This window comes from Danio rerio, chromosome 14, assembly GCF_049306965.1.
Source record: "Danio rerio strain Tuebingen ecotype United States chromosome 14, GRCz12tu, whole genome shotgun sequence".
NCBI classification, from domain to species: Eukaryota; Metazoa; Chordata; class Actinopteri; order Cypriniformes; family Danionidae; genus Danio; species Danio rerio.
This window is the reverse complement of record NC_133189.1, coordinates 26,095,309-26,110,000: the sequence shown is the minus strand read 5'-3', so window position 1 is coordinate 26,110,000 and position 14,692 is coordinate 26,095,309. Positions and strand designations below refer to the sequence as shown.

At 34.8% G+C, this 14,692-nt stretch overlaps 1 protein-coding gene across 2 annotated transcripts in view; it reads right to left on the bottom strand.

Moving 5' to 3' along the window:
* The window catches only part of ankrd13d (ankyrin repeat domain 13 family, member D), a 34,148-nt gene extending 19,931 nt beyond the window's left edge, over positions 1 to 14,217 (bottom strand). For both annotated transcript variants that reach the window (XM_009291049.5, XM_686296.9), the window contains exons 1-5: positions 13,368 to 14,217; positions 13,142 to 13,277; positions 5,858 to 5,982; positions 3,573 to 3,618; positions 3,292 to 3,435 (exon numbers count right to left, since the gene is read on the bottom strand). In XM_009291049.5, coding sequence (XP_009289324.2) covers positions 3,292 to 3,435; positions 3,573 to 3,618; positions 5,858 to 5,982; positions 13,142 to 13,277; positions 13,368 to 13,451 — 535 coding nt within the window. In that variant the 5' untranslated portion in view covers positions 13,452 to 14,217. The remainder of the gene's footprint in view (positions 1 to 3,291; positions 3,436 to 3,572; positions 3,619 to 5,857; positions 5,983 to 13,141; positions 13,278 to 13,367) is intronic.
* Positions 14,218 to 14,692: the final 475 nt, after the last annotated feature.

The window sequence follows — 14,692 nt, the reverse complement described above, 5'->3', positions numbered from 1 at the left end:
TATGATGCCATTACTTTAGATGTTTGTGTTTTGATACATATATTGTTCATATTTCAATTGTTCATTTTTAAAAACAAAAATTAAAAAGCCTTGTTTGGCTCAAATGTGAAGAATTAAGTGTTAAGTTTATATTGTTTATAAATTGATATTTATGTGGATTAGTGTTTAGAAGCAATTCAATTACTTAATGAGTAAATAAGATACTTTTCAGACAAAATAGTTGAAAAAGTAATGGGAATACAATTGTAATGATGTAATTAGTTATTAATTAATATTTTGAATTAACTTGAGGAGGAGCGCTATCCTGCTGAGGAATTTGCCCTCTCCTGTGATTTGTAATGTATTGGGCAGCACAAATGTCTTGATACCTCAGGCTGCTGATGTTGCCATCCACTCTGCAGATCTCTCGCATGCCCCTATGCTGAATGTAACCCCAAACCATGATTTTTCCTTCACCAAACTTGACTGATTTCTCTGAGAATCTTGATTCCATGCAGCTTCGGCAGCATTTGTGATGATTGGGACGCAGTTCAACAGATAATTCATCCGAAAAAAATTCCTTCTGCCACTTTTCCAAATGTTGAACTAGAAGTCAAGTTTTTATTTGTTGCTCTTACAAATGGGATCAACGACTTTTGTCAGATAGTGTACATATCGATAAACACAGCACAAGTTAACATAGTGGGAAATAAGCACTGCCACTGAGGGCGATCTACTATGACCAGACACGGCACATTTTTTTTTTTCTGTACTGCATGTATGAATGGGTGCTAGATAAATATGTGGGGGTGCAAAGAAAATAATTAATATCCATTATTCATGATGTGAAAGCTAGCCTACCTCATCAAAAATATTATTTAGCACACATATTGTTTTATTTAGGCCTATTTATTGAATTATTGTCCAAAGAATTGGCATATCCACAAAACAGACAAGCTTATAATAAGTGACCACAAAACAACAAAAACCTTTTTGATACAAAGGTGAAAGACTACTGAAATGTACAGCATATGCAGTCAGTTTGCATGCCTTTTTATGTTCACTTTCAGCACAGATGTCAAACTCAGTTCCTGGAGTGCCGCAGCTCTGCACAGTTTAGTTTTAACCCTACTTAAACACACCTGATCAAACAAATTGAGTCCTTCAGTTTTGTTTAAAACCTACAGGTAAGTCTGTTGAAGCAGGGTTGGTGGTAAACTGTGCAGAGCTGAGGCCCTCCAGGAGCTGTGTTTGACACCCCTGACTTAACAGCTAGCCATATCTGACTATTTATGTGAGATAGAACACAGGATGTACAATTTGATAACTGATCTATGTTTTTGTCAGTTCAAGTGCAAAAAGAACTGATCGCACGCTGTCTGAGGAAACTAAGATCATGCTGGTATTACGTGACTCACCTTAGTTGTTAACATATTTAGCAAACAATTGGTGTCAGCATCAACAGCCTAGTGGTTATATGCTAGTTTGATTCCCTACTTGTGGTCTTTTGCTGATTCTTCCCACCTCTTTCTGCTACCCATGCTTTCCTGTCTTCACTAGATGGTCTTATAAAATAAAAGGTTAAAAACCCTTAAAAATAAATATATATATATATATATATATATATATATATATATATATATATATATATATATATATATATATATATATATGTATATGTATATAGATAGTGGTATTAGGTATAGAATGTTAGGTTAGAATGTTTTCCACACAAATGTATATATATATATATATATATATATACATACATTTGTGTGGAAAACATTCTAACCTAACATTCTATACCTAATACCACACACTCTCTAAAGTGTCACCTCCTGGCAACAACAACTGCAGCCATTTCCAGTGCTACATTTAAGACATGTTGCATTTTTTAATGCCTAAAAAGGCAAATACCTGTAATTTGAGATGTGCTATCACATTTCATTATTCATTTAAATACTTTCCTTCCATTAGATTTTCAGAATACCTGCTGTATTGTTTTAATGCCAAAAAGCTGCCATAGTCTTTTCTGTACTATTCTGATATTTATCCGAGGACAAAAATTTAGTTTTTTTGAATGAATGAATGAATGAATGAATAAATGAATGCATTTGCATATACTTAAGAACAGTTGAAAATGTTGCTATTAATTTGTTTTGTGGTAACATTTAGAATTATGAAGCCTGTAAAATAAAAAAGGGCAAATGGCTTCATCTAATGATTGAATTACTCTGTGTCACATAAAGACACAAATTTGTATAGTGACATGTTTATGACATGGGTATAACAAGAAGAAGGTGACTTATGGGGACATCACCCCATGTTCCCATTTTTCAATTAGATAATATACAGCATTAGGCAAAGTGGAAGGGTTAGGTGTAGGACTGGTGCAGAGCTGATGAAAATATATTTTACAACTCATCAAGTCCATGGAATATCCCCACAATTTACAAAAACAATAGTGTGTGTGTGTTTGTAATCAGGAAAACTTGTATTTGACATATTCGGTAAGTTAAATGCATTAGTGGAAAACTGCAATTAAAGATTATTAGATCGATATTTTAGATATTTTGTGTATTTCAGGGTTTCCATACAGCATTTTTATGTAATATACTAAAAAAAAAACTGCAGTTTTTAATCACTTTTTAAACATAAAACTAAGTTTACAGTTACTTTCATCACTGATTGTGCACTGTTGGATAATAATTGTTAGCGATTGGCGGATATCATGTAGTAACAAACTGTCCTCACCATCAGTAAATACAGTGCTCAGCATATATGTTCACCACTCCAAATTTCTTTTTTAAATTCACATTTTCAAAAGGAAGCTATACAATATTATACTTGATCATTTAGATTAGATTAATCAGCCAAATCTGGAGCTTATCTAACAAAATAACTCACAATAACGTGCAAAAACTAGTACACTCAAATTTATATGTTAGAGAAAAATATTAAATCCAAATTTAAAAAATAGAGGAAAAATCAACAGAAGCAAAAAATTGAAAAAGTAGGTGAAATTTTGTAGGTTGTAATTTATTTGTGCAATATTTTGCTTGAATTTAATTGTATATTCTTCCAATTTCTAAATATATTTGTTGACTAAAATATTATTTGAACAAATATTTCTGTTTAATAAATCTGTTTTGTTTAAATGCACCAAAATACATTGCCTATATTCACAAAATTCAGTATGCTGAGCACTCTACATCAAAATGAAAATATGATTTAAAATGAATGACTTAAAAATGTGTAAGTATACATCTACAATATACACTTCAATATTTAATTTAGATTTTATCGACTCACCTCCACCTTTAAAGATGTAGCTACGCCTGCCCTTTAGCCAAGTCATGTGCTCAAAGCCCAGTAAAGTGGTGTCGACCCTCAAACATGAACCACTTTTCCAGACACGGTAAACATCGCTTGGACAAACTTTCGACACTAGAGGAACTGAGCAATCAGACAGAACAACGACTGACTGTCAGGAGGAATCAACCACAGGAGCTGTCCACGTCGGTGGTGCTGAAATGGTCAAACCTGCAATCCATAAGTCTTTCTTAACAGTTCTTAATAGCTCTTGAACTTACCCCAGCTAGTGAATTCCCATTTCATCTCCACATAGAAGTCACGTGCCTGCAAAAAAAGACAACGCTTTTGAAATGCTTTCTTGAAGAGGATGGCCATTTGAACCAAAACTGTCCCTGATTTTTTGACCAAAACAAATCGGTTTCAAAATGCTTTCAAGCAGGTTGATGAAAAACTATGAAGATGAAGCTTTTTGCATCATTTATGCATTATTATAGTCCCATTTAGAAAATCAGTTGGGTCAGGGATGGTGTAGCGAACTAAAGTGAAGAGGCGGTTGTTGGGATAATAGTAACTCTGGGGGCCCCAAAACGGCATGGGCCAATAGAATTGTCCTAACTTTCCACCCCTAGCTCCGTCCCTGGGTGATAGCCATTATATGCCCTCGTTTTAATCATAAATATGCAGATCAAACTGAATACAATCTTACATCAACAACACATGGCAAACAACACGTTGATAATAACAAATAACCATATTAGATTACAATTAACTCAAAGTGTTGCTTACCAAGTCTGCATCTCTGCTATTGTTTACACATGTAATATTTTTCCTGAGGCGATTTAAACCAAAATACACAATGACACTCTATCAAACATATCTACAATGATAAGGAATAAGGTTACTTATTGACTTAAAAACACACCAATACCACATGAAGAAAGGACGGACTTTGAAGGAATAAACAATGTGAGAAAAGCTCTTTAATAGTGCACCGCACAAGTCTGAACATGTTCAATCCAAACATGCGCGAGGCTGATATTTCTGTACAATTACACAATCTATCAGCTTAAAGATATTGGCCTAATTTTGACATAGGATTGATAACGATAACATTAAAAATAACATTTATCAGCCGATAACGAAAATCTATCATGCATCCCTCTGTATAGCATATGTGGGTCAAAGATGAATAGGAGTTTTCAAAGTTCAAAACATATTCAGTAAAGTATGAATAATTAGATATCAAGATTTTCATACATTTTGAACCCTGATGTACAGAAAAAACAACAGAGTAACAACAGTTTATATTCCAAAGATCTTGTCAAGGCATATTCAAAACAAAACCTTTGATGATGTTTTAAAATTCACCGGCAAAATAGCATTTTTTGTTAAGCGAAATTTTAAAGCTATCCTTTTATCGACTGGGTTTTACCCGTTTTTCACCATAATAATTTTAATCAGTTTAAATGTAATAAAAATGCAGATGATCACTATAAATCATTCTTGCTGCCTTAAATTTTCAAATCAAACTGACTAAAACTATTAAGATAAAGTGTGTTTACCTTCAGAAAAGTTGCTTAAACCTGACAAAATTCATTAAAATAAGTTAAAATAATAATGCTGTCGCCTCACAGCAAGAAGGTCGCTGTGACGCAGGTTCGAGCCTCTGCTGGGTCAGTTGGCATTTCTGTGCGAGTTTGCATGTTCTCCCTGCGTTTGCGTGGGTTTCCTCCGGGTGCTCCGGTTTTCCCCACAGTCCAAAGACATGCGGTACAGGTGAATTTGGAAAGCTAAATTGTCCGTAGTGTACGAGTGTGTGTGTGTGAATGTTTCCCAGAGATAGGTTAATCCTGGAAGGGCATCCGCTGTGTGAAACGTGCTCGATAAATTGGCGGTTCATTACGCTGTGGCAACCCTGGATTAATAAAGGGACTAAGCTGACAAGAAAATTAATGAATGAAGGTAAAATAACAAAACGTGTCAGCATTTTTATACGTAATATAACAATTTATATATAATGTGTAAATATAGCAATAAGTATAGTTTAGAATTAGCATTATGTTTTATTTTTAAAGAAACATATCGTATTCTGAAAGACAATAGAACATTCTTTCACCCATATTTTAAAATATTCCTTTTACAAATGCTGATTAAAGTATTAGAAACTTTAGTTGAATTTAATACATTCTTACTTACATAAAATCACTCAAAATCAATCATCCCATCTTCGCATACAAGATTTACTGTGTAGTATATATTATAAACTGTAAATATGATGGTCAAATAGGATGTACAATAAATCCAACTATTAATTAATATACTGTATCACTGGAGGATTATATTGTTTACATTTTGGATGCTATAATATTCACGCATTCGGGTCTTGCAATATACTTCACTGCTTAGCATATGCAAGTAAGGATACGTATACTTAAGGGCAGCTGAAAATGTTGTTGTTATTGATTTGTTTTGTGGTAACAATAAAGCCTGTAAGGTTATAAAAGGGCTAATGGCTTCAACTAATTATTGAGTTTGTGTGTGTGAGTGTTTGTGCGAGGGTCACCTGTCTCAGTTTGCTCAGTAGCTCAGGAATACCAGCCAGTCTCTCTGTGGCTCTTCTGAAGTCTCTGTACTGAAGGACCAGCTGCACCAGTTCAGGGTCTCCAGTGCTCACGGCCTCCTGCAAAACTATGCACATAATACTTTTCACAGTTTATATAAAGCAGAAGCTGACAAAACAGAAAATGCTTTGGTGACCATATTATGCTATTTTAAAAGGTTATTTTTGTACTAGAGGTCTCCCACATTACATATATACATCAAGGTCAAAATACACTGACGTGATTGCTCTACACCAGTGTTTCCCAACCCTGTTCCTGAAGGCACACCAACAGTACACATTATCAACCTCTCCCAAATCCAACACACCTGAATCAATTCATCAGAACATGAGACTCAAAAAACCTGAAATGAATGGGTTAGATAAGAGGGACATCCAAAAAATGTACTGTTGGTGTGCCTCCAGGAGCAGGGTTGGGGAAACACAGGTCTACACTGTAAAACAATGTTGGGTTCCACACAATTCATTTGTGTTGGGACAACATAAAGAAATTAAGTTAGCTCATTTTTACAAATTTAAGTGGATTGAACATAAAACAACTAAAGAAGAACTGTGTTGTTTCAGCTCATAATAAATAAGTAATTTGAACAAATAGCAAACAATTTTTTAGTGTACTGCGTACATTGTGTGCCAAAAAATTAAATACACCAATTATGAAATCTACATTTCAGCTCAAGAGGTTTTCATTGAATAACTTGATTCATAAATTGAATATAAATAATAAAAGTGTTATCTGTTTGACTGTGTCAAGTCATGCACTGATTGCATGCAAAGTGGATTCTGCTCCCACAGCACAGAAAACTCACAAACCAGGTGCAACCGATGAAGACCCCAGACATATTATGCAAATATTGTCCAATTGTTTGCTGGTTTACACAGAAAATAAGACAGAAATTTCTAGAAATAATTATTTGCTTCTTTCTTTTGGAAAATAAAGGGCTCTATTTTGACAATCCATGCACAAAGTCCAAAGCGCAGGGCGCAAAAGCATTAAGGGTGTGTCCGAATCCACTTTTGCTATTTTAGGGACAAAAAAATCAGCTTTCCGTGGCGCATGGTCTAACAGGGTTGAGGGTTATTCCCTTAATGAGTTATAGGTGTTTTTTGAGAATAAACCAATCAAAGTCTCATCTCACATTCCCTTTAACAGTGAGTTGCGTCACGCCATAGCGCATTTTCTATTTACATGACGGACTTTGTAAGTGGAAAAACTGAACGCTTTACTAGTAAGAGAACAGTTAAACAGGGCATCTGCAGTGCGAGAATGAGAGATGAGCCTCCTCATTCTTTAATTTCACTCTAGTGGATAGAGAAACGTGTTGTACTCACAGACATCCATTAGCCTATAAATAATTAATTTTGTTTGTTAAGCGCAAAGATTTGTTTCAAAACTATTTCTATATTCAGTTCTAATTTCCAGCAAACGAATAAATGAACAATAATAACGAAATGTGTTCAAAACACTGAGTTATATCCAAATACACATGCTGCACCCCATATAGTCTAAAACCTGACAGGTGGCAAATCTAAGCTTGTTTTTAATAAAACAAATAGAAATAAGCATATAATAAATAACCCTACTAATAATATTATTATACAAAAAGCAAATTGTTATGAATGAAATGAAAAAGCCCCCCGAGATGAAGAAGGCATAAAAGTATGTTTTTTTTTATATTTATGTAGGCTAGAAAATAATATGTTTTGTAAAATTTTAATCCTTTTTTTTATTTGTAAAGATATTTGTGTATTGCTGTACATCCTGTGTGTATTAATCAATGTGTAAGCAAGGCGCACAAATAACGCGTTCTGCACTGGACTTTAGACCTCCTCTCAGCTGGTCTTTTGAACAGTTTATTTTAGTTCCACAAAATAGAACCGCACCAGCAATGCACCATAACACACCTCCTTTTTTAGATCAGAATGCCTATGGGCGCATTTGCTATTTAAACAGTGTGGTGCAAAATCTCAAAACGACTCTTGCACCAAGCTGAAACTAGCAAACAACCATTACGTCGCGCCTTGCGCCGCATTGCGCCAGGTGTATGATAGGGCCCAAAATGTTTTTTTTTTAATTTATTTATTCTGCATTTTGACGTATGAATCTTTGCAGACTTTTTACATTCACCACACAACACAACAGTTATATAGCAGACCATATACAGCAGGAGTGTTCAACCCTGTTCCTGGAGATCTACCTTCCTGCAGATTTCAGTTACAACCCATGTCAAACACACCTGCCTGCAATTATCAAGTGCTGTTCAGGTCCTAATTAATTGGTTCAGGTGTGTTTGCTCAGAGTTGGAGCTAAACTTTGCAGGAAGGTAGATCTCCAGGATCAAGGTTGAGCACCCCTGATTTACAGCATATGAAGAGATGGGAAGTTTTTGGTATTTTAATTAAGTGTATTTAAAATACATATTTTATATTTATATTTCAACTGTTTTTTATCTTCCTGGACCAAAAAAAAAAAGTCATTTTAATGAAATGCTGCATTTTGTATTTAGAATACATAATCAAACATGACATTTTATTCTCAAACGTAATACAAGAACCTTGTTCACTAAGCTTAAAAGGACTACAAAACAGTTTTTGGCTAATAACTCATGTGACGCATCCCATTGGATTCAGTGCACTTTTTGCAAACTGGATAAAAGCAGGCGAAACAGCACTTTAGTGCTCAGTGCACCTCAGGGGCAAACTTAGATTGAAGAATGTACTAAAATAAATTATATATACACTCAAAAAAAAGAATTTTTGTTGCTTGTTCAAACTACTTATTTAAAATAAGTTGAATCAACACAATTCTTCAGGTTTTTTAGGGGGGTAAATTTAATAGTTTCATGTTTAATCAATTTGTAAAGACAATTAAGTTTGTTTTTTATAGTTTGAGGCTTACTCAATTTGTGTAGTGATAACATGTAGCAATTGTATGGAGCCCAGCATTTATTTTACACTGTATGTCATTTAAGCCCATATTTCTTCTTGAAATTAGCACTGAAAAGAACTGACTAAGCTACCAATAACAACCAAATGCACAACTGCGAGCCACACATTACATTGCAGCAGTTACAGAACAGCAATGCCAGACCAGAAGTTATATGATATAGATTATATCACTATACATCGTAATAACATGAACTCTTCAGTAAAGCTGAAGGGATCCAAAAAGGTTAATCTAAAAATGATCATTCTGTCATCATTTAGTCATCCTCCATTTTCCAGTTTCACAAAGACAAATCCTTCAGTAATTTCAAAAAGAAATTACTGAAGGATGTTGGGAAAAAAAGGCATTTACTTATATTGCTCATTTGTTCCTAATATAGATGTCAATGGCTGTTTTTTTTTCCAGAGCTGCTGCCCTGAAACTGCTGTATAACGTATGACACTGCTGTTCTGTGTTTGAGCAATCTGGCACACACCCAAAACCGCCTCACTCAGCATGCACTTCTTTATTCAGTTCACTTCAGCTGTACTGCACTTTAAATTTCAAACACACACAGAATGATGTCAAAATGCCAGTCATGGCAAATATTCACATAAACGCAGTCAATTATGTCTCAAGTGAACATAAGCATCTGGGTGAAGAATCAAATAATAGACTGAACAAATGTATCTACTGCTATCATCTTTGTATTTTACTTCAATACATTAGATAAGCAAGCATTTCTTATTTGTAATAAAAATGCTTGAAGTAAATTGAAAACGTGATGTAACATCTCATTATTATTGTTGATTTTTGTGATTTTGTTGATCATTTCTGTCATTTTTTTCCGAAGACATTCATCATAAAAACAACAGCTTCAGTATCACACTTCTAAGTATAATTATTCCAAATATATATTAATAATATATTCCAGGCCAACCACAGTAGCAATGTTTACATGCACCCAAATTAGGTGGTGTGTGTCAGAGCCCTTCCTTGTCTGTCGTTTCTGTGTTGTCTATGTTCCATGTATCTATGTTTACGTTGTGTCTGAGCACATGGCTCAACCTGTGTTTGTGTTCACCATGTGCTCCTCTGTTCCTCCCTCCTTGTTTCCAGATACCACTCCCCCTTGTTTAGCCCTCATCTAGTTCTCATTAGTCTCAGTGTCTACACCTGGTCCTCATGTTCTTTCCTCCCTTTATAATGTGCTCTCTTTCCTCATGTCTTTGTCTGTTCATTGTTGTATAACATGCTACTTGACCGCGCTTTGGCTAATGTTTGTTTGTGGTTTTCAGTAGGCCTTCAATATCATCCCTGTTTGGTTTAGCCTTTTCAAGTTTGTTGTTGAAGATATTTATCTTTGTTTTATTAGTAGCTATAAGTGTTTATATCCTTTTTATTGGATTTGTTTCAGTAAGTTAAATCCAATTTCCTTTCTCTTTGCTTTTTTTTTTTTTTTTTAAACAGCTTTAGTTTTCTTTGTTTTTAGATTATTTAATTTTTTTCTTAGTTTAGTTTCCCTGTGTTCAAGTCATCTTTTCTCCTGCCCACTGTGAATCCCTGGCTGCTGGTGTTCTCTGTATGGTTACTATTGGTAATACCACATCTCTCCAGGGTTGTTTGTCTGTCTGCTTCATTCAGGACTCGCCAACACTACCCTGTCCATCACAACACTGAACTGTGCTACACTTAACTCATTCATATATTATTGTCATTAAACACCCCTTGCATTCATTCTGCATTTGGGGTCCTATTTCCTCTAATTGTGACAGATTGTTAATACGTCCCAGAAAAAGTACAGTTCACTTAGTCTAATTCAGAAAATTGACATGCTCCAGCTCTCAATCCATTAGACATAATGCCGCCTTCTTGAGCAACAGTAAATTGTTTTGTTTTTTGTTTTTAGACGGTTTATCCCTTCAAGGAACACTGGGGGAAAACTAATGTTAAAAAATATGCAGAGGAAACAAAGACTTGTGTTTGATTTATGTAATTTTCTAGATAACCCTTTGTGTCATGCACCTTAGTATTTCCCAAAATAATTAGAATTTTTTTTTAAGTTAAATATTATAATAAAAGTATATTCTATAAAATTAATTACATGTAAAAGTGTGTCTATTATAATTTAAAGTCACCTTTCCAACACTTAACATTTAATTTGTGTTCCACATAGAATAGTTATATGGATCCTTAAGAACACACACATATCTAAGAGATATGGCTGAACAATATTGGAGAAATCTAGCATTGCAATATTTTTTTATTTTACTCTATATATACACACATATATATATATATATATATATATATATATATATATATATATATATATATATATATATATATATATATATATATTGCGATGTCAATACAATTTCTCCAGACAACAAAATATCTCTGTATGAAAAGAATTTATAATGTTATACTGACTGGGATGATTCTGCAGTGGGAGTGCATCACCATAAAATCCGATAAAACAATCTATAAACTTTTTGGGGTCCCCTGAGCCGTTTTCGTTGTGGTCTGTGCTGTTTGCAGTGCATTTCTGTATTTGCATGTGTTGAGAGGATTTTCATGCATAACAATCTATAAATACAATCAAGAAAAAGATGCGAATGAAAAAGTGTTTAAACGTTTTCCGAATCTAACAGTTTTCAAGTAAAACTGAATGATAAAAATAATTCAATACAATTACTCGTTGTTAAAGTCACAAACGGTACAATTTCTTATGCATGAATGCTTTTAAGATCATTATACCATCACAGACATTAACAATACATGTAAATGATGAATTATAATACAAACTGAACAGTGCATATCCTGTGATGTGACTATTGCGAATGATTACATTGCCATATTGATACTAAAACAATATATTGTGCAGCCCTAGTAAGAGGTAATTAATGAATTGGATCTGATAAAGGATTTTAAATGCACTATGTGGAGGCAAAGAAGTCATCTGTGGTCATTTGCCAAGTTATAGACAAGTTAAAAGTACTTTTGCTCTTTGCAGCACAATATTTAACTGAGTTTTTGACTTATGACATGATAGATCTCCTACCTAGACCCGGCTTTGAATCGGTTACAGGCAGACAGCGAGGGAGTGCACAGGAGAGATCGATCACATATGTGAAAGAGTCAGGCATATCAAATAGCTCATAGTAACATGTAGGGCTGCACAATATATTGTTTCAATATCGATATCATAATGTGATCATTCGCAATATTACCATAACAAGTATACGCAATGTTGAGTCTGGATATTAACTGATCATTTTGCAAGTGTTTTTTGAGGCCTGTGACTGTGTAAGGGTTTTAAAAGCACTTAGGCTTAAAAAAATACCATTTGTAACTTAAAAATGAGACAAATTTAATTAAAATAATCAATTTTATTTAATTGTTTTGTAAAATGAAGACTGCAGTATTATTTTACATTTAATAATTCAAATCCTTTACATCTAAATACAGTTCAACTCCTCAGAAAACAATAAAACACTAATTAATTTCTATCTTTTTCTTTATTGATTTTTACCTATGCTTATAGATTGTTTTTAATATTTTATGCAGATGCACTCCCCTACAGAATATTCATAATACATTTTTGCAAATAGTTATGCAACTAATCAAGTGAAATTGTATTAATATTGCAATATATACCGCAGAATAAAAAATATCACAATGTTTGATTTTTATAATATCGTGTACCCATAGTAACATATGTTAGCTACCTTTTCACAAATATTTTTGAGCATATTTGCGAGTTAGTTTACAACATCCCTGATGACTGGTTTCCTAGAGTTTACACTGATTAATAAAGGCTTCGGCACACACAGTTTATACACAAAAGTTATACTACATACACACTCTGGCTTTAAATTCATTTGTGCTGCCTTCTAGAGAGGAAACCAATTCCTAAGAAGCTATTTGTGTAAGTTAAGGGAAAGGTTTGCCATAAGAAAATAAATAAATTAAAAAATTTAAAATAAATGATTTAATAATGAAGAAAATAAGAAAAAAATACACATAAGGAAAATTTTACTTTTGAGTTCAGCAGAAAAAAATAGGGGGGCAGAGGGTGAGCAAATGATTTTCAAAGCATGTAACTAAAGTAATCTACCGAATTACGTTACACGTTACTTTTCAAAGCATGTAACGTTTGCTATCTATAGAGATCACATTTCAAAACATTCCCACCTGATTACATGTCCAAAGTTTGTTTGTCGTCCACAGGGTAAAGCCATATGCTTTTGTAAATGCACGTGTGAAGAGCTGGTGGGTGTGTGTGAGAGATGTTGGTGTACCTGTCCAGCCCTGTGTGTTGTTGTGTGTGGGATCTGCGTTGTGTCTGAGCAGGACGCGCGTGGACTCCAGGTGCCCGAGACACACTGACAGCTCGAGCGCCGAGCGGCCGCGCGGATCCAGCCGCTCCAGGTCATGCTGGAACACATGCACACACACATAACTGCTTAATACAGATAAAAGTCAAGGATTTAACACAACAAACAGCTAAAATTATACACACCACACCTTCTTTTTCTGAAGCTCTCGGTCCAGTTCCAGATATTGATTGTTCCAGACCAGATAATGTAAAGGAAACGCCTCTTCAGCCATTTCAGCTATTCTGGATAAAAGCCGTTTGGATTGTATGTCAAGTGATGAAGTTTAAAATTTAGGTCGGTTTGTATGAAATGTTTGTTTGGGCAGCGGCCACATTTGCATCTACACAAACAAATCCACGAGCGTTTATTTATGGACCGTTCATTTCATTTGACAAGACGTGTCGTTTAATCTGCTCAGCGAATTCATTCCCCCAGGACTCCAGATGTCTCGTTTACACTCTTTACCGGCCTGATCTGTGTGGTGTTTGGCTGTAAATCCCTCCGTTTGCTGAAAATATCCACTGACAGTCAAACCAACAGCTGCTTAGCTAGCGAAGCTAAGTCCAAAATAACTGCAAGTCTTTATAAAAAAAATCCCTCCTTCAACACTAAAACGATTGCAAATGTATCGGTAAAACTGAGAACCGTTCAGTTAAATGAGGTAAAACCGAGAGCACAGATGACATGGAGGTTTATTTGCAGTACAGCATCCTTGAGTTAGCAGATAGCTTCCCATCATCATCCTCCTCCTCATCTCAGGCTAGTGCTGCTGGAGTCCGCTGACACATGATGTTCTCACTGTAGTCTGATGGAGGAAAGCGCTTCCCATTGTATTCCGACAGGGCTGTGTTGATCTAGTGGGGAAATGCAGATGTAACCCCAGCGCAGAAAGCAGGCCTAATTTCCATCCATGTCCATGTGAAAAGCGCATCGGATGCAGGCTTGGCTGTGCGGATTCCCCCCTCGCGCACTCAGTATGGAGGCTCTCAGTTAACTCTGAAATCAGACAGTCAGCAGCATGAACTGAATTGATAAACTCACCTGTGGGCGGATGGAGTCATGTATGGAATGTATAAACTCAACTGACAAAACTTAAATAGAGAAATAAATTTCTTTAACATATTATTTACCCCCAAATTAAAGTGTACTCAATATTTACTTAACCTTAAGTGGCTCCAAATCTTTTTGAGTTTTTATTTATATTTTGATGAACACTAAAGATGTTGTTTTGAAGAATGTTGGAAACCTTTAACCGTTTAGTTATTTGTTTTTTCTTTTTTATGGAAGCGATATCTTTTGTGTTCAGCAGAAGAAAGAAACTTGTACTGGTTTGGTAGCAAGTGAAAAGTGAACTATCCCTTTAACGGAGATCAGACCACATCAGACACATGTAGCGGCGTGAAAGCAATAACATCAGACAGATGTTGTATATTCATAAACCTGAAATCAGACAACACATTGTTCTGAATAAAA